Source organism: Apodemus sylvaticus, chromosome 14 (genome assembly GCF_947179515.1).
Source record: "Apodemus sylvaticus chromosome 14, mApoSyl1.1, whole genome shotgun sequence".
NCBI lineage: Eukaryota > Metazoa > Chordata > Mammalia > Rodentia > Muridae > Apodemus > Apodemus sylvaticus.
Genome location: NC_067485.1, coordinates 43,425,358 through 43,451,901, shown reverse-complemented (window position 1 = coordinate 43,451,901; position 26,544 = coordinate 43,425,358). Strand labels below are relative to the sequence as shown.

The window sequence follows — 26,544 nt, the reverse complement described above, 5'->3', positions numbered from 1 at the left end:
TCTAAGTGTCCCCACTGTGTCCTGCTACATCAACGTTTAATTACATAACTGAGCCATACAGTCTGGCCAAGCTGACATATTAAGCGATAACTGATGAACTCTCTCCCTCTGAGTCTCAAGGTATTGTTCTTTGGTTTTGCTCCAAGGCGTAAGGAAAACTGCTCTCTACCTCCCTCTCTTCTCTTATGTGAGCAGTATGTGACACAGAGTTCTAGATTGTCTTCAGACTCAGATGGGTGGAGCAGAGTCATTAGGAGGTTTCTATGAACCTGCCTTCCTAGTCGCAGTGGAGGCCGCCTGGGAATAATACTCACTCTCACAGTTCTGTTGCTTGCTTGTTGGTTTTGATTTTTTGAGACAGGGTCAGTCTCCTGTTGCAAGGCTGACCTCATGGTCTCTACTGAAGCTGAAGATGACCTTGAACTTCTCACCCTCCTGCCTTCACTTCCCAAGTGCTAAGATTATACGTGTGAGCCCAGCTCACACATATCTGTACAGGATTGGTCAGGGTTTTGTTATCTTCTTAGATATTCCATGCAAACAGCATCAACCTCTCTCAAAGGGAAAATACCAACCAAATACAATGTTTGTTTTGTTGTCTGGTTACTACCACAATTTAGTTAAAGCTATAGTGTGTGCTTGAGCCTTTGAACACACCATTAGCAATATGATGGCTGGCTGTAAGATTAAAAAGCAGGGGGTGGAAAGATGACTCAACAGTTGAGTTCTAGTCTTTCAAAAGACCTGAGTTCAGTTCCCAAGTTAGGCAGTCAGGCAGCTACTACCTGTAAACTCCAGCTCCAGGGGATTTAACTCCCCCTTCCAGACTCAAGTGCCAGCTTTCAGACAAGTGCATTGGCGCGCGCGCGCGTTCTCTCGAACACACACACACACACACACACACTTAAAAGGAACAGGAGGTTAACTCATAGAGTCTGTAGATCATAAATACTGAATTTGGAGATCATAAGTCTTCTAATAAAAGTAAGAACTCTAGTACCCACAGACTCTTACTGTGCCCTTCTCTTTCATCCAGTGGCCGGCTGTCTTAGTTTGACAAACCCTTCAACTGTGGATCAACTGTGAACACAGTTTAGAAATAATTGAAATGCTGAATTTAGCTTCATTGCTGGGACAATAGGTCTAAGGAACCCCAACCAATTGTATAGCTGCAGGTTTCATTTGTGAAGTTATTTTTACAACAGTTTGTAAACTTGTTTGAATTGTACTTCAAGGATGGTTTTATTTTAACAGAGGGCTGAGTAGGTTGGCAGCAGGAACAAATACACAGCACCAGGGACAATACAGAAATTTTGCAAATGCTCTTTACTGGACCGTATATTAAATCACTCTTTGGACAAGCATAAGCAGCCTTTCCCTCCGCAGACATCACACACGGTCTCTCCTTTATCCCTTTCCAAGAATGGGCAGTTAATTATATGAAGGCTTGAATTTTTTAGGACTTGAGTCTGAAATTCTTTTCGTTAATTTTAGAACCAAGACGGAGGAAAGTGAAACCTAAATTTACAGGGGGAAAGAGGTGACGACGGTTAAAGGATGATCAGAATCTTAAATTTCAGTTTAACTTAAAAGTCATAAAATAAGAAAAGCTCGCTTGCTGCATGGACCCGTTTGGGGATTGGGAATGTCCCGATCAACATAAGTGTAACTAACACACACAATTCGTAGTGCTTCTCGTCTACTCGTTTTTCCCTTAACGCCTGACTGGTACTTTTATCAGTGTGATAAGCTGGAGAGGTCTTGCCCTTTGAGGGAGCTTCCTTCTAGCACATCCAGCCTGCAGTAGTACATTTCCGGCCCATCCGGACCAGACTGTTTTCCTATAGCTGAGAGGTTTCTTAGGTCTTCAGAGCGAAACCGAGAGCATTTTTAAGATTTGGGGAATTGCCTGGGTCATCTTCAATAAGGAGGCTGAGAATACACCCAACAAATGTAATGTTCATTCCTTTTCTTTGTTGATTTGAAGCCGAGAAAGCGTGCCGGCTCCGTGGCTTAGCTGGTTAAAGCGCCTGTCTAGTAAACAGGAGATCCTGGGTTCGAATCCCAGCGGGGCCTTTTTGTGGTTTTTCCGCTGCTCATTGACAGGGTCTGTTCGAGATTAACTTTAAAGTCGTCGTCGTGCACTGCCCGCCTGTCTCTAAAGTATTTACTCAGATAAAGAAGTTGGTTTTAATTTACAGAAATAAACAAATAAATAATAAAAGTAAGGTTATTTCCTTAAGAACAAATATACACGTTTCTTAGTGTCCTATAATTTTGTTCCACATAGTACCTTTCCCCCCTAGCAAACACAAAAATTATCAGGGAAAACAGACAGTAAACAAAATACTCTGCAAGAAATATATAACGCCTCTGGTTGTTTTATTTTCTTTCTCGGGAATTCTTGAATGGGTGTACTTCCTCAATCTGCCTCTACTAGTTTGTTTCTTTTATTTATTTTTTAAACCCGTTTTTTAAATGACTAATTAGTCTGTTGTGGAAAGTCCCGCAGTACCTCTGACAACCATATACAACAAGCTGTACTTTATTTCAAAACTCTATGGTGCTCAGAGATTTTGGGAAAGAAACATCTGAAAAACCTATCCAGGAAGGAGAGCGTCCACACAGTCACCTGTCACAGAGTGAGTGACATTCTGAACACAGAGACCTGAAGACAACTTAGCAGTGAGGAATCTTCCCCCAAATTCTGAAATACGAGGAAATTAAGAAGTGTGGAGAAAAACGTCACTTTTACTCTTAGCTGAGTGTTCTCACTAAGGGAAACAGAAACTCAGGTGCCAAGCCCCTGTTCACTTTGCAAGACCCACAGAACGAATGCCAAGCCCCATTTCATGGCTTCTGTGGAGACAGAGCAGCCCGATTCTCTGAGGAACAGCTTAGGTGGTAGTTGCACTTTCTGATCCCAGCGTTGAGCAGCAAAGACTGCGAGAAGACAGATTTTTCCTCTCTGCTCACAAACTCCCTCTCTCCATACCTTCCAGGGATGGCATATCGCTGCCTCTTCCTCTTACCAAACCTGCCTCATCGGCGCCATGCTAAATGCAGAAACTAGGCACGCGGGTACTGTTTTTATATGGCAGATTTAATAAAAATATAAGAGGCAGCTGGGCGGTGGTGGCGCACGCCTGTGATCAGCACTCTGGGAAGCAGAGGCAGGCAGATTTCTGAGTTCGAGGCCAGTCTGGTTTACAGCGTGAGTTCCAGGACAGCCAGGGCTGTACAGAGAAACCCTGTCTCCAAAACAAAACAAAACGAAAAAAAAAAAAAAACCGAAAAAAAAAAAAAACAACAAAAACAAAACAAAACAAAAAAAAAACCCACACACAAACAAAACAAAACAAAGATTAGACCCATGGAGTGTTAAGATCACAAAAAGTTGACCACTTTATCCAAATAACCTACCTTCTCTTTTAAGAGTACGGTTGTTTTTTGTTTGATTGATCTTGTTTCTAAGCATCTCTCAATAGGACTGCCTGCCAATTCTGATCTTTACCTAATTATTCAGCCAACCACAGCAAGGTGAGTTCCCTCAAGCATTCAATATAAGCAAAGTTCTTGCTCCAAAAGGAGTACAAGATGGTCTATTGTGAGCAGATTATGAGTGATCATGGCTTTGGAGCACAAACTCAGGTTTCTCTGTATAACACATTCTTCTGAGAGTGGATATGAATGTTTTATAGTCACAGAAAAGCAACGATGAAAGTCATTAACCAATGTGCTTACCACAGATACCTTGGTGTAGATATTGGGTAAACAGATTGTATCTCTGCCATTGATTTCAAACACTATCTGATGACAATCTTAGCTTTGGGGTCGATGAAAGACAATGCTTTTCCAAGTTAATACATCCAGTAGTCAATACTGAATACATTGGTAAATGACCATTAAGGGGACTAAAGGTAACCCAAGATCACTTTGGTACTTGATCTTTAGCGTGCCAAGTACCCAAACCATGAGGACTAATCATAATTTTCAACACAAATACGTGACCTTTTTTGGTACTGTTTGAACAGTAGAAGTGCCAATGAACTTTTGTAACAATGTATATGTGTCTCTTTATCACAATAAAACTACCAACACTTCATTTTTCCTCAAATTTACCAAAATCCACCCTGGCCTGTGCCTGTGTGTCTTGTTTTACATTTTAGACTTTGTGATGATTAGTTTTTGCAAGTTTGATACAAACTAGGAACCTCAACTAAAGAATTGCCTCCATCAGACCTGCTTGTGGTCATGATTGATTAGTGGCTGGCTTGGCCTTGCTGGGGTTGAGCTCGAACCTGTGATCTTCCTGCCCTCACCTTTGGGAAGTTCACAGGTGTACGGCACCACACCCAGGTCATGTCTCTGTAACAATCAGTTCACTCCTCGAGCTGGGGCTGAGCCTGCCCTGTTCTCTTGTATCTCTAGAAACAAGACCTGTGCCTGACCATCAACAATGTGGTGGTTAATTTAAAACGTCAAGTTGAGCTGCCATGGGTTCTCTATATTTCTAGGACTTACATAAATAACCAAACTAAGTAGATTGTCATCCCTAATGTGATGGGCTTGATCCAGTCTTGACCTGAATGTGGAGGAAGTGTGGTGGGTTGGGGGTAAGTAGCTTCATGATCTGACCAACTATATTAGCATCTGCTCTCTGGATTTTCAGTTCTTCATAACTGGACCAAACCACACCATTTGCCTTCCTTGTTTTCCAGCTTGCAAACAGAAGGTCATGATAGTTCTCAGCCTCGATAATTGTGAGCTATGTCTTCACGATAAACCTCTCTGTACATTTGTATCTGTGCAGACATCAGTGATAATGATGAGCCATGAATTAAAGAGTTAACATTCATCTAAATTTGTATGTTAACCAGACAAGGAGCGACAAAGAAAATATTAAAATCTCTACCTTGGAAGCTATTTTGTAAGTACACAGTGCTTCCACTGTATACATAGAATAAGGAAGAAAATATTACAGTGCTTTCACTGTACATATATAATAAGAAAGAAAAAATAAATGTTTACTGAAGAAAGAAAAGAAAGTTTCGATAGACTGTAAAGCAATTAGGTTTTTAAAAAGTTACAGCTGTCAGGGGTGGGATTCGAACCCACGCCTCCAGGGGAGACTGCGACCTGAACGCAGCGCCTTAGACCGCTCGGCCACCCTGACTTACAGGAATGTGGTTTCTTCCTGGTCTTACTTCTACCGTAAAATTATGCTCTCCGCACTCTAATTTCATTTTGTCTTGTTTCACTCATGGCTTGGGAACTTTTCATACAAACTACAGTCTCCGCATCTAAGTGAACTTCCTCCAGCGGCAACTAATAAAGCTCAGAGCGCTCCGCCCTCTGGGAGGCGGGAAGCGCGGCCGGGTCTGCAGCCTGGTCTGCTCCAAGTTCGCAGCGAAAGCTCTGCGGGGCTCACCAGCTTGTCTCTCCGCTCACCAAGGACCCTCGGGAAGGCGACAACCGCGCAAGCACACCCACTGGCCAAAGGGACCAAAACAAAACTGAAAACCAGAAATGTTTTTCTCCTAAACCCGCCCAACGCACATTATAGCAATCCTCGACAACAAAGGATTTTCCAAATGCAAATCAAGTTTAATCGGTTGACAAAATTTTTAAATGTGGTGTTGTTGTTGTTGTTGTTGACAATCTCAGCCGCCCTGGAATCTCACTGGAAGTCAAAGAAACTGGAGCTCTGGTTTCATTCAGCTTTAGATCCAGTCAGCTGAAGAAACGCAGACAAATCGCTCTGGCTTGGTGGGCTTTAGAAATTGTTCTACCCGACTCTAGCACTACCCTTAGTTTTAGTTTTTGAGATTTAAGAATTTCATTATGTTGCCCAAGCCGGCCTCAGCTTCCTGAGCGCTGGGCTCACAGGCTTGTATAGCCGAGTCTAGAAACTGCCTTTTTTTTTCTTTCTCTTTTGTTTCCTTTTTTGCTTTTTCTTATTTCTGAACAGCTTCTATTGTGTAAATTTCATTGATGAAACACTGCTTAATCCCTGACACTGTGAATAAAATTTCCAGCTCTCAATACCCAGATAGATGCTAAATCTGAAGTTTTGCTGTTTAAAACAAGATTATAGTTAATAACAATGTATCACATACTTGGCAATTGTTGAGAAATTTTAAAGGTTCTCTACACAAAACAAAAGTATGTGAGGTAACAGGTGTGATTTGTAACTTCATTTAGCTTTTCCACAATACATCAGACTATTTTGTACACCATAAGTATATATTATCCTGACTTGTCAATTTTAAATTTAGGGGATAATGCCCCACACTATGTGTCTAACAGGCCCTCTACACGATTGTGAGACAGTGTGGCCTGAGCACTGCTTGGGTTAAATAAAATATAGTATTTTTATAATTTTAAGAGAAACGCCCCTCCAATATTAGTAAAAAGTTAGAAAAACTCGTAGGTAATGCCTTTGATAACCCTCTAGGAGAGAAATTCTTCCCTGATCAATTAAATCAGAATGTCTGGAAGTGTTACCTGAGGACAGAATTTTAAGTTTATCATCATCATTATAATTATCATCATCATGGACAGGAACTCTTTATATCACCCTGGCTGTCCTGGATCTTGTCAGGGGTTTTAAAGGGCCCTCATTACCCACAGAAACACCATATGCATCCAGATTTGAGAGCACAGTTTTAGGGTTAAGCTTTAGTGAAAGCCCAAATCTTTAAAGATGACGGTGTACCAACAATATTCATAACAATGTTCAAGACCGTATGGAACAGGACTCTGGTCCAAATTATGCTTTAGTTTTGTTTTGAAGCAAGGTCTCATACAACACAAGCTGGATTTAAACTGCAGCAGTAGCTGAGAATGATGTTGGCCTCTTGATCCCCCTGCCTCTACCTCCCAAGTACTGGAATGACAGGTATGCGCCCTCACACCTGTCTTTGGTTCTTTTCAAAGGCTGCCGTTACTGTAAAAATGAAGTACCTCTGTTGGAGAATAAACTTACAGTCATTAAGGGTGTGACAGACAGAGGTTAGAACTAGAACAGTGGGCATCAGCGCATCGCGCTCCCTGAGACTCTAATGCCTGCTCAGTGCCCATGGACCATTTTCCCTGAAGATAATGGGGAGAAGGGAAGCAGAGACGAAGCTGTTGAAATCTGAAACCCCCCCCCTTCCCCCTTTAAGATAGGGCCTTAAAACTTCCTGTGTAGCTCAGGAGGGCACTGAAGTTGTGGTCCTTCCAGCTCCATTTCCAGAGTGCTGAGATGATAAGATTCACTGTGCCCAGTTCTGAGATCCCTTTTCTTTCTCCCTTCAGAGCTGCAGGCCCACATATTTTGTGTGAAGTTTTACAGATACGTATTAGGATCTACATCACACACTAAACACAGTGATGCAACATCACACATTAAACACAGTGATGCAATTGTCTACCTTCCTAGACATTTAACATATTTAGCGTGTGTGTGTGTGTGTGTGTGTGTGTGTGTGTGAGCATGATCTATGACAAACATGTGGATATCAGAGGACAAAACATTCCACCATGGGAGTCCCTGGCATTGAACTCAGGTCATCAGGCTTGGCAAATAAGAGTCTTTATCTGGTAAGCCATCTCACCAACCTTCCAATGCATTTTTTAAAAGGATGATTTGACTATATTTTCTGTGGATTTTTATAAGTAAAATATTTGAATAAAGTGAACACATTTATTTATTTACTGAGATAGGGTGTACTGGCTGGTTTTGTGTGTCAACCTGACACAGGCTGGAGTTATCACAGAGAAAGGAGCTTCAGTTGGGGAAATGCCTCCATGAGATCCATCTGTGGGGCATTTTCTCAATTAGTGATCAAAGAGGAGGGGCCCTTGTGGGTGGTGCCATTCTTGGGCTGGTATTCTTGGGTTCTATAAGAGAGCAGGCTGAGCAAGTCAGGGGAAGCAAGCCAGTAAGAAACATCCCTCCATGGCCTCTGCATCAGCTCCTGCTTCCTGATCTGTTTGAGTTCCAGTCCTGACTTCCTTTAGTGATGAACAGCAGCATGGAAGTAAGTGTAAGCTCAATAAATCCTTTCCTCCCCAACTTGCTTCTTGGTCATGATATCTATGCAGGAGTAGAAACCCTGACTAAGACTTAGGGTGTTACTATATAGCTTAGGTTGACCTTGAACTGACATATAGTCCAAGTCGGCTCAAATATGTGACAATTCTCTTGCCTTTGTCTTCTGAATTCTGGGGAATACAGGCACATGTCACCATACTCAATTAAATTAATTCTCTTAAATAAAAGATACATTATACTCTTCTCCTAAGAGTATAGTATAAGACAAGCTACATTGGGTGGCTATTGTTTGAGGTAAAAAAGAGAAGGACGACAGTGGGCGCTGGGGACCTGTGAGGTGACAGAGGAAAGAAGCTGCCGTGGTTTGAATGTGTCCCCAGTGTTCATGTGTTTGGAGACTGAATCGTCCAGAGTCATGTGTAGGACAGCAGCAGTGCTGCATCGGAACACAGGACTGGTTCGTGGCAGGGCCAGAACTCTACTGTGGAGCTGCCTGCACCCTCTTGGTACATCTGGCAGTGTGGTGGGGTTTACAAAGTTACCTTAGTAGGAATAGAAATGAAGTTGCCTTTGAAACAAGGCTGAGAGCAGGGAGCCAGCAGCACAGTGGCCTCTTTGAAGGTAGTTTGATCTTCCTGAGTAGCTCCCTTCTCTGCCGGTTCTGAGAAGTCCTCCAGGCCTAGGCCTGGGGCCATAGAGAACAGCCCTGCTGTGACAGCACTTTCCCAGGCAGCGCTCATTCCTGTTGCAGTTCAATCCAGTCCCTCTGACTGCGATACAGAAAGAAAAGTTCAGAGGCTGCCTTCAGCAAACAGACATGCGTTTCTTTCTCTTTCTTTATTTGGTAGAATCCATTCTAGAAGCTGGAAAAATACGACAGAAGTGGAAGGGCTTGGATGCACACACAGGCCATTGACAAAACAAGTCCCATTCAAACAGGAGGACACAGGGCACGCAAAAGTAGGCACAAACCATTCAGCTGTGTGGAGCAGAGCATCATGGTACAGCTCTGGGGACCAGAGGCAAGATACCTGCTTAGGCTGCACTGAGTAAAGGCACAGTGTGGAAAAGGATGGCAGGGAAAGGGAAGGGAAGAGAAGGGGCCTGTGAGGTGGTCAGACATCGACATCACAGTGAGGGCTGAGGGAGCATGCAGCTCCTGATAAAACAGTGATGGGACCTAAGCATGCTGAATCAAAGTTGGTAGATTTGCTAGGTGTGGTGGATGTGGCTATGTTTCCAGCACTTGGAAGGCAGAGGCAGGAGAATCAGGAATTCAAGGCCAGTCTAAGCTACATACCTCTATCTTAAAACACACACACACTCTCTCTACTTAGTGGAGTCAATAATGTGAGGTTGGATTGACCTTTAGGGAGGTCAAAAAAAAAAGGAAGGTATATGTGTGTGTATGTATATGTGTGTGTATGTATATGTGTGTATATGTATATGTATGTGTGTGTGTATATGTATGTGTGTGTATATGTATGTGTGTGTATATATTTGTGTATATATATATATATATATACCTGGAGGGTTTGTTTAGAAATTTCTCCTCTACTATAAGCCTGTCTGGTTCTCCAGCCCCTGTTCATCTCCACTCCTCTGTTTCTTGCTAGCTCGCTCACAGTGCTCTCAAACAAGCAGGGCCAGTCTCCTCTGTCCTGTAAAACATGACTTAAAAAACTCAAGATACAGTGTTCAGATGCATCCTGAAAGAAAGGACAAAAGACCATAAAAGCCAGAGGGTAGGGAGGATGGCTGAGCAATGGTCTCTTCTGGGCTCGTGTAATCATGATCTCACAGGTGCTAAAACTGGCCCTGTCAACAGCTGGCCTTGATAGGGGAGGGGCTCATGCGGCCCTGACCCTCCTGGCTCAACTATTGACTGCTGATTGATTGTAGGAGAGAGAAAATCATTGTATTCAGTCACACCTGCTCTCTTGAGCTCAGAGGAGAGCTCTAAATCCATGTTCTCATGGTAGCTATTAAACTCAGTGGCCAGGTTTGAAGCAAGATGGGGGGTGGGGGTGGGGGAGGGAGGTGTATTGATGAGGAAAAGGGAGGAAAATAAGACAGAATAGAGGGAGGTGAGTGTAATTAGAATGCATTTATACATGTATGAAGCTCTCTTAAAATTTTAATTAAGAAAAAAATTGAGATATAACTGAAAAACCCTAGGGACAGGACAAGTGTATCTAATTAGACCAAATTCACTTCACTTGCCTGTCACGTCTCCTCTAAGTCCCTTTAGAGGATTTTAGCCCAGTATCTTCCTTTCTTAGCATTCTGCCATTTGGTTTGGTTTTTCCTTACCTAAAACCTGTTGTTTTAGAAACCCTATTCCAGATGTTTCTGCCATAATTACATGCCAACCTAATTCCTCTTGGTCCCTCAGGGGATTGTATCAAGTCCTCCTGTGAAGGCTCTGGCCTGAAGGAATATGAGCACTGGGAATAGTTTAGGATTCAGCTCCCAACCTCCCCAATGTCAGTACGGAAACAAGCCAGGGTGGCCTTTCCTCCTGCCTTGTCTGGCAGCAGCCTACACCTTCCCAATGTGAGTTAATCTCCATCCAGCAGGAAGAAACAGGACCGAGAGAAGCTGGCAGCTTAAGCTTCGGGGCACTAGGAACTAGTCAAAGGAAGGCGGGCATCAAGGTGGGATATTTGTTACGGTGCTGCTTGGCTAGGCGAGAAAGGTAGCATCTCTGTGTCCTGAAGCAGAGCCTTCCCCCAGCGGGGACAAGGGAATGCTGTCCTGGACATTAGCAATGACTGTGATTTTCTCAGGCCCACTGGCAGTTGGACAGATGGTCAGGGGCTTTTTACCACAGGACCACAGACAAAAGAAGGGACGGAGCGGGCCAGAGAAAGACATGCTAGGGAAACTATAGATGAGAGAACCGTCAGTCATGTTGTAGAAGGAAATGTCTCCTGATTCATAGTCCAGGAAAACCCCAACTCGGCGAGGGGGCCCTGCTAAGCGGAGAGGGGTCCGGAGTGGGGTGAGGGCCCAGTACCCATTCCCATACAACTCCACAGCCCAGAACCCATTATCAGGAGTCATGGGGTCAAACCCTTTCTTTACCACATCCTCCCTACACACACCAATGGCCCAGTCAGTTCTGTCTCCCACCTCCACCTCCCAGTAATGTCTCCCTGAAGTAAAGGTCTCACGGCCCAACACACAGGGCCAGGAGTCAAATCTCTCTGGTTTATCAGGCAGGATCTGACGAGAATCTTCCAATCGAACCGACTTTGAATCTTCATACAGGAAGAGGTGGGGGTGGGCTGTGTCTGGATCCAGAGTCACATCAACTGGAGGCAAAGAGAGACTGCATCAGCCTGTTAGGAGACCTGGACTACTCGACCCGTCCCTCCTTCCCAGAGATGTGGCACAGAGTTGCAGAAGCTGTAGTAGGAGCCCCTGCGGCAGGGGAGTTATCAGACCACTCGCTAGCTCTCCTATCTCTTCTTTGCTGCTACGGAATGACTTAAGAACTGACCACTAAATTGGGTATGACAGAGGAGCTTTTCCACTAGCCACCATCCCATTGGTGGTTCTCAGGATGCCTCACAGAGAGCTCTGAGACCATTCCTGTCACCTTCCCTGTTTCCATCCTGTCACTAAGGAGGTTGTCAGAGTGCAAGCCTCACAGGTCTGTGACTCCCAGGGTAGGGCTTCAGAGGCCGGGAGGAGCTCAGCACCACCACTGACCTTCATGTACTGCAGCTTTTTTGCATCCTGGAATGTAAAAAGAGAGAGACCGTCAGTGGTGGGTTAACAGGTAGGAGAGAGAAAATCTTATGACTCAAAAAGAAGAAGACCACTTACTGAGCTCTTCCAGAAGTCTCTCTGGAAAACAAACAAAATTATGTCAATGACTATATATATATATATATATATATACACATATATATATATATAAAAGAGGAAGAAGGAAAACCAGAATGAGAGACACATAAAGGAGCACTGTTTACTCTGTGGTGCCCTGGTGACAGGAACACTGCCTGCAAACCAGGAATAGAAATGCCTGCGGTGGATATAGCTGTCACCTGGGAGTCTCTGCTAGTGCATGACAAAAACAGAGGGGACACTCTCAGCCAGCCATTGAACTGAGCACTGGGTCCCCAATATAGGAGCTAGAGAAAGGACCTAAGGAGCTGAAGGGGTTTGCAGCGCCATGGGAGGAACAACAATATGAGCCACCCAGTATTCCCAGAGCTCCCAGGGATAAAACCATCAACCAAAGAGTACACATGGAGTTACCCATGGCTCCAGCTGCATAGGCAGCAGCAGATGGTCTTGTTGGACATCAAAGGGAGGAGAGGCCCCTTGGTCCTAGAAAGGCTCAATGCAACAGTGTAGGGGAATGCCAGGATAGGAAAGCCGGATAGGGTTGATTGGGGAACAGGGGGAGGGGAGATGGTTCATGGGACTTTGTGCAGGGTGGGGGTGGGTGGAGGGTGGGGGTGGGTGCAGGAAAGGGGAAATCATTTGAAATGTAAATAAAGAATATATCTAAAAAAAAAAGAATAGAGCAGGGGGAGGGGGAATGAGATAGTGGGTTTTCGGTGGGGTAACATGGAAGGGGGTTAACATTTGAAATGTAAATAAAGAAAATATCTAATAAAAAACAAAAATAAATAAAAAGGAAATGCTGGCATCAAACTAAAATAAAGTATAAAAATAAATAAGTAAATAAGCAAATAAGTAAATAAGTAAGTAAGTAAATAAATAAATAAATAAATAAAAACCCCGCCAGAATATTTCCAAGAAATCATCTGGAAGTTCCTTCTGGCTTAAGACTTAGGACTAGATCTTAATAATAAGATTCTTCCTCTAGACTGTGAAAGAATATCAGATATACAATGACAGTTCGGGCTAATTCTGACTTTGCCTGGGGCACATGCAGTTTTCTTTATATTAGGTACCTGTCACTTCAGAAGGTTTATAATTCCTTCCAACCTCAGAATTTTAAAATCCAACATCTTCCTGTTGTAAGTCATCCAAACAGGCCTGAATCCAACCTTCCCTGGAGCTGTGACACAAAGCCTTTGGGGACACTGTGATTTACCTTTAGAGCCAAATTCCTTCTTCCGCAGACTGGATCTTTCCTTGTATAGTTTCCAAGTGAAGAGTATGGACCCAATGGTGAGAAGTCCTAAGGCCAGTAAGAAGATAGCCACAGCTACTATCCAGGGAGTCAGCCTTGGCATGAAGGGAGCTAAAAAACAAAGCAAAGCAAAAATCAAACAACAAACCAAAAGGGACACTGGTTGGGAAACTGAGTAATTCCAGATTCTCTCCTGGTACCAAAGGAGACCAGAGATGGGGTGCTCTTCGTGTCCCCCCCCCACCGCCCCCCAGCAAGAATTGCTCCATCTTGCTAAGCTTTTCAGAAAGATTTGGCCCTGGGCCAAAGCAAGCACTGCAGTTGGGGTAAGAACATGTGAAATAAAGATTGACAGCAACCCCTTGTTAACTATCAGCGAGGTGGTTGAAGTAAAGAAGGAAGAGGAAGGGTGACTGCATGTAAGACAGAATGGAAGTTATTGGCCAATAAACAAGCAATGATTCCCGCTAAACCACAGGCAATAAACTGAAATGATGAAAGTTCCTGGAGGAACTTGGCGGTCTTTGGCGGCCTGTATGGAGGAGCTCCATCGTGGAACAAGAAAGGGAGGAGGAGAGCTTCTGGAAGGACACAGTCAAATCGGAAAAATAATTCTCTGCTTATTGAAGGAGACGGGTGCAGTCAGGAAGGACCCCAGAGGCAAAGCTTCTCTGTCACCTGTTTCTCTGGAATAAAGTTCTGGAGTGTTTATGAGACTGGCATGGATGGAGGTGTTGTGTGCAGACTAAGGGATAAAGCCCAGGACCTTCTGCATGCCACGAAAGAACTCGATTGCAGAGATACAGCCCAGCCCTCAGAGTCTTTATTCTAATTAAGTTGGTAGGGCTTCCTCAAGTCAGCAGGCAAGAGCTAGGGGAGATGTAAACAATTTTGTCATGAAGTCCCTTCTGAGCAGGGTCCCAAGTCATATTGACCTGGGTCTCTGTCATCCTGGGAACCAAGCACTAGTTCCACTGACCTGGTAAGGAGATCTCTACTTCCTTCCCCTGGCCAAGGATCATATTCTGGATGCAGCAGGACACATTCTTTATGGGGCTGTCCCTGATCATCATCGAAGCTGCCACAGTGAACAGGCCTTCCTCATCATGCTTCTGGGACTCTGATGTGGATGGTAGCGTCTCTCCGTTGGCTGTTCTCCACTGCACCTGAGGCTCTGGGTACCATCCGGAGGAGGTGCACTCTAGCTCCACGTCTCCATTCTCTTGGACCTTCATACTGATGTGAGGATCTGAGCCCACAGCTATTAGAGAGAAACTGACCTTAATCTTTCAGTGGTTGCTTCCCTGGGAACCAGTCTTCATTTGAGAAAGACAGAGAGGAGGCAAAAGTAGACTGGGGCTGGGTAGGATTCCTCTAATCCTAATCCTTTCGTATGAAGACTGAAGGATCAATAAAAATCAATGTCTTATATTAGAGATGGAGCCTTATTGAGACCACACTCTTCAACATAAGGAAAAGTCTCATGAGTGCACATGGAGGTGCAGCCATCTAGAACCGTAAGAACAATGGCTAAAAGGTGCCTTAGGATCTTTAGAGTCAGGAAAAACCTCTGGGGTTAGAAGAGCATACCGTGACTTGGGGGACGAGGTGACTAGAGTATTTCAGGATAGAAGGAAAAGTATCCTCCTTAGACAGATTATCATGTAGCTCAGACTGGCCTCAAACATCTGAAGCTAACCTTGAACTTCTGGCCCTCTTACCTCTACCTTCCAAAAGCTGGTATTAGACATGTGCCACCATAAACCATGCGTATCCAGTGCTGGAGATCCCACCCCGGGCTTCACGCGTGCTAAGCAAGCACTCTTCCAACCGAGTCACACCTCTACTCCCCAAAAGACTATATTCTTGAGAACAGAGTTTGGAATTTTGTTTTGTTTTTCTCCTTGGAGTTTGTAGTTAATAATTTAACTTTCCTTTACCTAGGATGCTGATTCAAGAATTTTCTTAAATGGTTTCAACCTCATCTTTCTTCACAGAATTGTGCCCCAACAAAAATCAACACAGGGGACACACAACTGTAATCTTAGCACTCGGGAGGTGGAGGGAGACGACTCAGGAGTTCAAAGCCAGCCTCTGCTATATAATGAATTCAAGACCGTATCTCAATAACAACAGAGAATGTGATGGTCCAGGCCTTCAATCTGAGTGCTGGATAGGCTGAAGCAGGCGGTTTTCTATGAGTTCTTGGCCAGCCTGGTCTGCATAGCAAGTTTCTGGCCAGCCAAAGCTACATAGTAGCACCCTGATACAAAAACATCAAACAAACAAACAGCAGCAGAAAATTAGCAGCGACAAAATTAACATAAAGCTACTTTTCTCATCTATATACCCCTCTTCCTCTCTCCTCTTTTCCTACCTCTCTTTCCTTCTCCCCTCTCCCCTTTTCACAGTTTTACAGGATATAGAAAAATTCTGGGCTATAGAAAAGTATCCTTAAACAATACTTCAACAGCTCTTCATATTTCAACTAGTGTGTATGAAAATGTAAACTTGTTTTATAAAAATGGCCATCATTTATAAAAGATAATAACAACATCGAGGTTCTAAGTAGCCAAGGTCAATTTTGAACTTCTGATCTTCCTGCTTGTATCTCCCAGTTGCTGGAATTACAGGATGTCACTTCCCAGTTGAAATATTCACAAACACACGTGTGTGTAAATATATACATATATATGTATATATTATATAATTTTAAGATGCCATTCTCTAAATATGACATGAATTTAAATATGGCAAAACATAGCAGTGTATTTTTGAGTTAGAGATACAGTTGAAAGATTCCTTTCCTAGCATTTAAAGAGCGGGTGTGTCATTCACCTGTAATCCTGTACATGGGAGGAGACAAGATGAAAAGCTATACATAGCAGCTCCCACATGGTCTAGCGGTTAGGATTCCTGGTTTTCACCCAGGCGGCCCGGGTTCGACTCCCGGTGTGGGAAGCTCAACCTTTTGATCTGGTTTGTTCCATACAAAATGATTCTAGCACTTGATAAAGAACTTCAAAGTGTTCTTAAAAGCTGTGATGTTTGAGACAGAGGTATGTCAGCTCCTTTCTCAAAAGTAGCAAGTTAAATACCTAAATGAGAACTGGTGAATGGCAATATCTGTGTATTATACACACTAGCCTAAGATGTAGATGTTTATTTATAAGTATATGATGCTTTACCATTAACAAAGTATTTTTCACTTATCTATTTCCTTGCTGCAAATTCTTGCTGGATTTAGCTTTTTGGTTTCACAGTAGGAAAAACGGAGTGGGAGCTTTGCTTGATTTGGATCACTAAGGAGGGAAATTAGAGATCAGTGTATTCTTTCCTTATTATCTCAGAGAGGGAGACGTAGAGAATACGAGTAATACGAATAAAACCATTTTGGAGGTGGATCAAGAACTTTAGCAACGGACCACACTCTGTTAGGATGTCTGTCCTTAGACAATAAACCACGAAGCTGTTCAGAGCATCTAAGATGATCCCCACAGTCTTCTGTAAACCTACAAACATACACAAGTTAAACTGGCATACAAATTTACCAGAACTGGTCCAGTAAATTATGGTGTACCTTGTAAAATAATGTAATAGCCAAATGTGGGGATACACACTTGTAATCTCAGCACTGTGGAGGTAGAAGCAGGAGGTTTTCCAGAACTACATAGCAGATATTGTTTCAAAAACTAAGTTAAAATACGAATGTTATGTATTTCTCGGAGGGAGTCGTCCTGTTCTAGAGGGGAAAGTGCAGAAGATAATTAGAGAAAAATATCCGCAGGAACGAATCTCGCTCTGCATCCTGCTCCTTCCCACTCATCTCCCACTCTGCGCCGGCCCCGCTTCTTCAAACTCAAAGTGATTTGGAAAATGAACTTGATGGTTCCCAAAGTGAGAGTCTCCGCGCTGAGTGACGAGGCGACACATCCCCTCTGTACCCACCAGCCACTTTGAGAAGTACAGCGGCTTCCTTGGATTCGTTGTCGTTGTTTTTGAAAGAGCACCGGTACTCCCCCTGGTCTGAGACCCTGACACCTCGGATCTGTAGAGTAGCGCGGCCGTCTAGGAGCCCGGCTGTCACCAGCGTCGCCCTCCCGCGGTACTCCGTCATCTGCTGGCCCTCCTGCTCCTGGCCATTCCGGTATAGAAGTACCGATGGCGACCTCGTCTGTCGAAACCACAGCAGCTCCATGTGCTCTGAACCCGCGTTTGGGGAAAAGCGACAGGTCAGCTTGGCATCTGAGCCCACTAGGGCCAGCACTGGCTCCTGAGGTGCGGTCACATCGAAGGGAGCTGCTGTAATACACAAAGTCAGATTGGACAATTGGTTGGGGCTCGCTATGCAGCCTTGACCTCCTTGATCTCCTTGCCCTCAACTCTCAAGTGTTAGCATTACAGGTGTGCACCACCACCACACTCAGAGTTCCAATTCCTTTGATTTAAAGGAAAAACAGCTAGGCACTCCCTGTATAACCCTGGATACCCTGGCTATCTCTGTGAAAACCAGGCTGGTTTTGGCTTCAGAAAGATCTGCCTCTGCCCACTTAGTGCTGGAATTGCAGGTGTGTACTAGTTGCCCAGTGGATTGCCTTTGAATTCACTGGATTGTGGTAGAGGTACCCACCAAGAGCCAAACCGGGTCACAGATATTTATAGGGACTTTCCAATTTTGCAAGAAAGAGAAGGCTAGAAGAGAGACTTACCCGACTCCAGCGTGGGCAGCTGTAGGGTCACGAGGGTGAGCAGATAGACCAAGAGGCAGGATTCGGTGGGAACTGCCATCTCTGAGCTTGTTGGGGCAATAGAGCCCACCAAGAGCTTCAGCTGGGAGAGAAATGGTCAGGAGGTAAACTATGAGCTCTGCAAGTGCCCTGTTCTCCACTAGTTCCTTCCAACCTGGAGGGCTCTGTATTCCCCCTGCAGTGTAATTTTCAGTCCATGTTACAACAGCGCCTGCCCATACCCTTCTGTAAGTCTGGTCAGGCAGGTACAAAATAGCAAACTCCATCCTCCAGCCCTCCATTGCCTCCAGAAGGGAGCTGTGAGGCACAGCTGTAGATAATGAAGAAATCTCCATGTTACAACAACAATAAAACAATAAAATAAAATGGTATCGAGTGGGATACTTTGTTATTTGTGTTTAGAAGTGATAAAGAAGAGAAAGGCACAGAGGTACAAATGGAGAACAGACATGAAAGAGAGGGAGAAGGACGGGAGGTGGTGCTTCACACCTGAAAGCCCAGCAGCACGCAGGAGGGCGAGCCCCGGGAGTTACATTGTGAGGTCCATACAATCTTGTCACAGCCTGATAGAGAGAGGCGGTAGGGCTGAAGAGCTTGAGGAACAAAAGAGCATAGTACGAAGAAGAGAGGAAGAGAGCTGTGATATTTTGTGGCTCGCTGAGCTGAGAGTGAAGCACCTACCGACTTTGACAGTTCCCGAGGAAGGGGGAGCCAGGGCCACAGTGACCAAGTGAAAGAGGCTGCTTGTCACCCCAGGGCCAGAGATGAGAGCTTCAGAAGGAGGAAGGCTGTGCAGTTACAGAAGCCTGCCCGGACTGGCCAAGTGTATTTACTTGCGGTGGGGGGAGGGGCAGCTTTTCAAACGTGTGGACCACAGGTTGGTGGTTCATCCGCCTCTGCTAAGAGAACAATACAGTCATTAAAAAGCTGGACTGAATATAGGGGATGGGGACAAAAGGAAAGAAGGCTTGAGTAACTGAAATGAGACACAGAGGCCGTCAAGCAGTGAATTTACCTCTGTGGCTTCTGTTCTTTTAGCCCATGTGCTTCCGGGAGTCAGGAGAGTCATTGTAAGTTTAAGGCCAGCCTGGGCCACTTAGCAAGACCCAGACTTGCAAGGGCTACATATGGAGAACAAAACAAAAGAGAGTGGGGGTGTTTGTTTGTTATGGGTTTTTTTTTTTTTTTTTTTGGATTTGGTTTTTTTTCGAGACAGGGTTTCTCTGTGTAGCCCTGGCTGTCCTGGAACTCACTCTGTAGACCAGACTGGCCTCGGACTCAGAAATCCCCCTGCCTCTGTCTCCCAGAGTGCTGGGATTACAAGGTGTGCGCCACCACCACCCGGTTTTGTTTGTTAATTTAAAAAAAAAAAAAGAACAATGTTACTAATACCTTGCTTGAATTATGCTGAGTTGGAAGAGTATTTGACACAAACAGTATTTGAAACAAGCTAAAGAATAGGAGCCCAAAAGGTAAATTACTTTGTCATTACAGCAGTGAATAACTATGGATGGTTGTGAGCCAAGACTTGAACTCAGAACCTTTAGAAGAAAAGGTCAGTGCTCTTAACCACTGAGCCATCTCTCCAGCCCAGGTATGAATAACTAAAGATGGATGTGATTGCCAAGACTTGAACTCAAAACCTTTAGAAGAACAGTCAGTGCTCTTAACCACTGAGCCATCTCTCCAGCCCAGGTGTGAATAACTAAAGAGTGAGTCCACAATGACTACAGCTCTCCCTCTTTGATCTTTTCCATAAGACAGCGTCGTCGTCGGGAGTGTGGAGGCCGGGGCCGGATTCCACCGGACGCCCATCTTCAAGGAGGTATAACTGCACAGCTCCCAAGGACCTGAGCTTCACCCCGCCAAAGTCAGTCATGAGATCAGCAACTCCTTATTTGGTTTTGAATTTCCATTTATTACAGAAAAAAATGGAAAAATAAAGAAAAACACCAAAAATAAAGAGAAATCACCATAAGCTGATATGTATTGTTCTGGTATTTACTTTATATTTATGCATATGATAGAAACAATCAGTAAGTTTTCCTGCACAGGTCATAGCATAGCTAATAAGTATATATTTGCCAAGGTTGTGGGATTTTCAGTTCTTTTTCTATTATAAAGAATGCATTTGGTAGAGGATCCATCTAGCATTCATGAAGTCCAGCACTGCTTAAAATCAGCCATGGTGGCTCATTCTGGTAATCTCAGGTGGAATTAGGAGGATCAGAAATTTAAAAATCATTCTCAAATTTAGGAGGAGTTTGAAGCTAGTCTAAGCTACTTGACACTCTGTTAGAGGTTCTATGTGATATCCCCTGATAGCTTGGATGGTAGAGTGGAGGACGATTAGAATCATGACATTGGGAATCCTTAGGTCCCTGGTTCAAAGGAGAGTTGTTTTGTCGCTTGGATGGATCCACCATCTCTGTCTGTTTGCTTTACTAGCTGGTAGCAAGCAGTAAGTATCAGTAAATGGATGTTGTTTGTTCTTTGTTTGTCTGTTGTAAAAGGGTAGGATAAACTCTTTTTTTAATGCACAGTAAAACAGGCATACTAGTGCATGCTTCTATTTCTAGCATTCAGGGGGCGGAGGTAGGAAGATCTCTAAGAGTTTGAGGCCAGCCTGATCTATATATCAAGTTCTCGGACAACTAGAGCTATGCAGGGAGAGCCTGCCTGGAAAAAATGGTTAAAAAAAGACAAAGAAGAAGAAATAAGAAGAGGAGGAGGAAGAAGAGGAGGAAGAAAGAAGAAAAAGAAAATAGAAAAAGATATGTATATATCTTTGTTTATAAATATGATAACTACCAATGCTTGATCCAATCTCATAAATAAAGTCATTGAATCAAAGGGCATAAACATATATGTTATCAGTGACTTTTCCTATAATATTAAAAGGACCATAGCATCCACCAGAGGGTCCTTCAGACCTGTAAGCAACAAGAGGTATTATCTTACATGCTTATATAAAAATTAGTGGAATTCAGTTTTATCATCATTATCGGTAGTAGTAGAAGTAGTAGTCGTTGTCGTAGTGGCAATAGTATAAAGCCTTTGTATTACAGCAAGGCTGGGCATTTCTCATGGATTAGCCAGCCACTTGATACAATCTGGTCTGGAGCCATCCAGACCAGTTGCTGTCTATTTTGAGGTCTTCTTTCTTGTGGACTTTTTAGAAATTAGAGTTAATAATTGTATTATATTTGGAGTCTGAGAAGATGGCTCAGCAGGTAAGAGTGCCGGTTGCTCTTGCAGAGGACCCACACACTCCCAGTACCCACACGGTCACTCACAACTGTCCATAATTCAAATTCCATGGCCTCCCAGCTATACACACACACATGACAGACGTACGTGCATTCACATAAATTAAAAATAAATTAAAAACAATTTTAAAGTAAGTACTTTATTTTTTGACAACATTCCTTCTCATTTTATTTAATTTCTTAAAATTATTATGCTTAAGACCAAAGATAGCTACTCCAGTTGGCCCGACTGGCTGCCAGAATGTGTGCTGTTCCTAAGCATGAATCTGATTTTATTACTTTTTTGCTTAATATTCTCTGCGTGTTAAGGACTGGCATGAGGACTTAGAATGTAACAATCCCTGTATGTCTGAATGCCAACCGGAAATTCCACACTCATCTTGACCATACCTACAGGAAATATATATTATCAAAATATCAGTTTCAGAACTTTAGTTCTGAATTCTTGCCTCATCAGTTGTGGGTAATTTGTATTTTCTTCTTTTTTTTTTTATTTAATTTATTTATTTTTAAAATGATGTGTCTATGTGTGTGGGTTTGTGTACGTAAGTGCAGGTGTCCATAGAGGCCAGAATTGGTTATCAGACCCCCTGGAGCTGGAGTCATATAGGCAGTTGTGAGTCACTTGATTTGAGTACTGGGAACTAAACCTTGCAGTCACAGCACCCACTCACAGTGGCTGAGACATCTTGCCAGCCTTTCATTTCATTTTTGAGAGAGGGCCTTTTATTGGTCCAGAGCTCTCCAACCAGGCTAGGCTGGCCAGCCACCAAGCCCCAGGGACCCTCCTGTCTCTACCTCCTCAGTGCTAAGGTGACAAGGATACAGCACCACAGGATTTTGAATGTTGGTTTTGAGAGTCAACAGGTCTCATGCTTGCATAGCAAGCACCTTACCAAGATCCCTAGCTGTCTCCCCGCCCCAAGGGCAGAATATTTTTTTTTTGTTGTTGTTGTTGTTGCAGATTAACTTTGAGCAAGAAGCTTTGGGGAGCTGGAGAGATGGCTCAGCAGTTAAGAGCACTAATTGCTCTTCTGAAGGTCCTGAGTTCAAATCCCAACAACCACATGGTGGCTTACAACCATCCATAAGGAGATCTGACTCCCTTTTCCGGAGTGTCTGAAGACAGCCACAGTGTACTTACATGTAGTAAATAAATGAAAAAAAAAGTGTTTTTTTTTTTTTTGGTTTTTTGAGACAGGGTTTCTCTGTGTAGCCCTGGCTGTCCTGGAACTCGCTCTGTAGACCAGGCTAGCCTTGAACTCAGAAATCCGCCTGCCTCTGCCTCCCAAGTGCTGGGATTACAGGCATGCGCCACCACCGCCCGGCTTGGTAATTTGTGTTTTCAAATGATTTATACAATAGATTTAAATGTTCCATCCTAGCTTACCAGACGGAAGAACAAAAATATTAATAGTTGGGCTGGAGAGATGTTTCAGCAGTTAAGGACCTGGACTGCTCTTGTAGAGAACATATGTCCAAGTGGTTCATGGCCGGCCAGCTCCCAGGGATCTCTTTGGACTGCAGGAGCATCTGCGCTTGTGTGCACGAACCCACACTCGGGCACACATATATACACACAGTTAAAAATGAGAAAAACAAACCTTTAAATATATTGCTGGTTACTGAATAATTAAGAAGGGTTTTTGACTGTGTAGTTTCATCACTCGGACGTGGAACTATGCTGAAGTCGGAACCCTTAGGCTCTGTAGGAAGAGATGTAATTAAGATGACTATTTGTAACAGACTGGAGGCTGATGCAGGAGCATTGCTCTGAGTTTGAGAGGGGTTTTCCTGGCCTACAAAACAAGACACAGACCAGCCAGGCTACACAGGGACATTGTGTCTCAAAACAAGAACAGGAGGAAGACAGATAGAAGGGAGGGAGGGACAAATACTTTGGTAGTCCCGGGTGTGTTTAACCTGTGACCCACAGCCTCATGTAACACTTCTCTCCAGGGTGACTGAATGAGTCTCAACATTGACTCATATGAGATCATTTTGTGTTTTTTTTTCCCCTCCTCCAATGTGTTTGTAAATGACAAAGATATTTCCATGGTAAAAAGTTGAAGAAAGGTAAAAGTCTTTCTCTTTCCTCTTCCTACACTTGTCCCACTAGCTGGCAAAACTCGGAATTGGTGTGGTTACTCAAAGAACCTTCTCCAGATAATAGTGCTTATCTTCTCTCTTCCAGAACATTCTGCCCCTCTTGTCTGCATTGTTAATTCCTCTTCCTCTCTCAAAAGTCACCTAAGGGTGGTAACTTCCACCGCTTCTTTCAGAAACAAACAAATATAACTGTACTTCTGCAGGCGGCGGTGGGGAAAACCGAATCTCATTGCCCAGGCTGGCACTAAGCACATTACACAGCTGCGGATAGCATTGAAATTATCCTCCTGCCTCCACCTCCCAAGGCTGGGGTTATAGGGAGGTGAAGCCAAGGTGGCTGCCTGCTCATCACTTTTATTTTATTTATTTTGAGGCAAGGTAACCCAGTCTTGCCTGAAACTTACTATGTAGTCTAGGATGTCCTTGAAGGCACGGTGATCCTCCTGCCTCAGCCTCCTGAGAACTGGAATTAATGGCATGAGCCACCGTGGTAGTCTGTATAATTGTTTTATCTGTTACTTGTCTACACATTTCTGAACACAGTAACTCATTTATACTTTTATTTCTGTATATAACCATTTATATTTTGGATGCATTTTTTACTCTCTCTCTCTCTCTCTCTCTCTCTCTCTCTCTCTCTCTCTCTGTGTGTGTGTGTGTGTGTGTGTTATTCTTGAATCAGAATCCTCAGGTGATGAGGCAGCTGATTTCCTTATACCATCACTGTCACTTAGTGGACCCTGATTAAACCTTGTCTCCGTTTGTCTTCACCAAAAGCAGACCTTGACACAAAGATGTGGATGCCAGTAATTTACTGGGAAGTGACTTCAGGAAGCACAGTGAGGAAGTGAAGAAAGGAGACAGGAAGAACTAACAAAGGGCAAGTTTACTAGGCTGCTGCTGTGAGCTCTGCTTTGCTGGGGACTCTCTTTGACACAGTCTCACTATGTCACCCTGACTGCCCTGCAGTTCAATATATAGATGTGTCTGGCCTTGAGCTCACGGGATCCACCTGCCTCTGCTAATGGATGTAGGTGCTAAGATTAAAGGCATAGGCCACCACACCCTACCAGGGGCTCTTAAGTGACTAAGTGGAACTAGAAACTCCCCATCTCAGAACCCAGTGGAAATCTTGCCCTTCGTAGGGGCTTGGATAGTGATGTTGTCCAGAGAGATGCCTAAGCCCCTTGGTACTTCTCCAGGCAAACTGGGAGACAAAGGGGTGGCACCTTCAAATTCAAGAGACGCGAGATCCAGAAGACAACTAGTTGCCTTTAAAGAAGTAGAGCACTATGCTATCAATCCTTGGCATCCCTGGGACTTTCTGAGCCTTTTCACTGCTGTGCTATACCAGCTCTAGTCCCTGCTCCTCTTCACCACACTCTGCCTGAAATCCTCCCTCCCTTACTGTCAGCCAAAACTACGGTGCCTCCTAGAATGCTAGGGAGGGAGAAATGGGACAGCTAATGTTGTGATCAACTTCCAAGAGACAATTAGTGTCCTAAAGCTTCAAAACAATTACCATCTCATTCCTCTCCATCCTTTTCTCCAAATTGCTGTTTTACCTTTATTTTTTAAATTATCACACATCCTGAGGCTTAGAAATTGTGGGAGGTTAAAGCTAGATTCCCTTTGAAGTCAGTGGCCCACACTCCATTATGCACTCCAATTCTTGTAAGAGTGGGGCTTATAAAAGGCTTATTGTCTGTAGAACAATGGAGACAAAGAGGACTCAGACTCTTCCAGGCTCCTTTCTGAGTATTTTTGGAAAGTGAGCAAGACTAAAATAAATTATCAGGTGAGTTAAGTATGTGGAAATCAGTGGAATGGGGTTAAGATGAGTTTCTGGGAATGTGTGCATAAAACTCACAATGAAACAACTGTCCCCTCCTGTGAATGCCTGATTGCAGAAAATTTATCATAGTGCATCATGATCCATGTCTCAGCTTTTCTTCTTAGAAAGCTGGGGGAAGTTCCTCTTGGCTTCAGATGTCAAGAATTTACTGTATCTGAGAACTCAAATCCTGGAGCCAATTTGGGGCGGGTGCTGCAAATGCTGGGAGACTGGTAGAGAATTCTGACTGCCTGTGGCTAAGATCCTGGAGGCTGCAACCTGTGCTGTAGATATCATCTAAGCTGCTAAACGAACAATGTACTGAGAGATGCTGGTGTGTGTGTGTGTGTGTGTGTGTGTGTGTGTGTGTGTGTGTGTGTGTCTGGCAACTGGAAGAAGCTTTTTCATAGGACTAGAGTGGAGAGCCCAGCTCTGGAAATCTAGATGTCTAGAGAAAACAGGTCCTGGTGGGAGGGGGGAGTAGGTCCTTACCCTGTAAGGATCATCAGGTTGCTAGCACAGAACCTTGCGGTAAGCTCCTGTGAGAGTTAGTGCCACCTCCAGTCAAGCTGAGATTGAAAATGGTTTTTAATTTGTAATAAAAGTTTACAACTTGAATTTTTCTAAAAAGATAATAAACTGAAAATATCTGTTAATTAGAGTCTTAAATAATAACAAAATAAAACAAAACCTTAGTTTTGAGGCTAGTACCTCAGGGGTAGGGAACTTGTCAAAGGCCCTGGGTTCAAGCCCCAGCAATGAATGAACAGGCTTCGCCTTTCTCTTCTGGAACAGACCTGGTTATTTTTAGTGTTTGCTTCAAGCATAACTTTTCAAATGTTCTTATCTCACAAACTTTTTGTACTCTTAAAAATAGATGAGGACCTGAAGAATTTTTATTTATGTGGGTTGTAACTAATCAACATTTAATATAATAGAAATTCAAGTTAAAAAACATTTTAAGCATATAAATAATACAAAAGCACACATTTCAGTGGTAGGATAGTGTCAGTAGGTGTCACTTAGCATCTAGAAAATTCTGGGGCCTACGTAAAATGTGCAAAGACGTGAACACTGATTTTAGTCGCAATGAAGAGTTCTGACTTCATGGTTCCTCTTAAATAGTCTTGGGCTGAAGCACACTTTTGGGAATCCCTCTCTCTGATGATTCCAGAGGAAGACTATAAGACAGTTACTGTGGAATACCTATGAGTCAACACATTGGGGGAAGTAAGGAAGACAGACAGAGATACTGAACGAGTTATCAGAGGACTTTGCCATGCCCACAGTCATCTCTGGGAGCAGGAAGGCCTTCCAGAATTATGGACCTTGGGCACAAGCTTTCTTTGGCCATGACCAGTCCACAGTATAGCATTAAGCCTCCCAAAAATCTGCAGATGGTTGAGGTGTAGTTTGAGACGTAAGGG

At 43.7% G+C, this 26,544-nt stretch overlaps 1 protein-coding gene and 3 non-coding genes across 4 annotated transcripts; 2 read left to right on the top strand and 2 right to left on the bottom strand.

Annotated features, from left to right (window-relative positions):
- Positions 1–2,002: 2,002 nt before the first annotated feature.
- Positions 2,003–2,076, top strand: Trnat-agu (transfer RNA threonine (anticodon AGU)). The gene has a single exon. It is a non-coding gene; the product is annotated as a tRNA-Thr (tRNA).
- A 3,017-nt stretch (positions 2,077–5,093) lies between these two features.
- On the bottom strand, positions 5,094–5,176 carry Trnal-cag (transfer RNA leucine (anticodon CAG)). The gene has a single exon. It is a non-coding gene; the product is annotated as a tRNA-Leu (tRNA).
- A 4,932-nt stretch (positions 5,177–10,108) lies between these two features.
- On the bottom strand, positions 10,109–18,670 carry Btn1a1 (butyrophilin subfamily 1 member A1). The gene is made up of 8 exons (XM_052156390.1): positions 18,587–18,670; positions 17,867–17,987; positions 17,106–17,459; positions 14,137–14,418; positions 13,119–13,268; positions 11,876–11,896; positions 11,759–11,785; positions 10,109–11,358 (listed from the first exon to the last, which is right to left on the bottom strand). Exons 2-8 carry the CDS (start codon positions 17,943–17,945, stop codon positions 10,727–10,729), a joined length of 1,545 nt encoding a protein of 514 aa, XP_052012350.1. The 5' UTR covers positions 17,946–17,987; positions 18,587–18,670; the 3' UTR covers positions 10,109–10,726.
- On the top strand, positions 16,047–16,118 carry Trnae-uuc (transfer RNA glutamic acid (anticodon UUC)). Its single transcript has one exon. It is a non-coding gene; the product is annotated as a tRNA-Glu (tRNA).
- Positions 18,671–26,544: the final 7,874 nt, after the last annotated feature.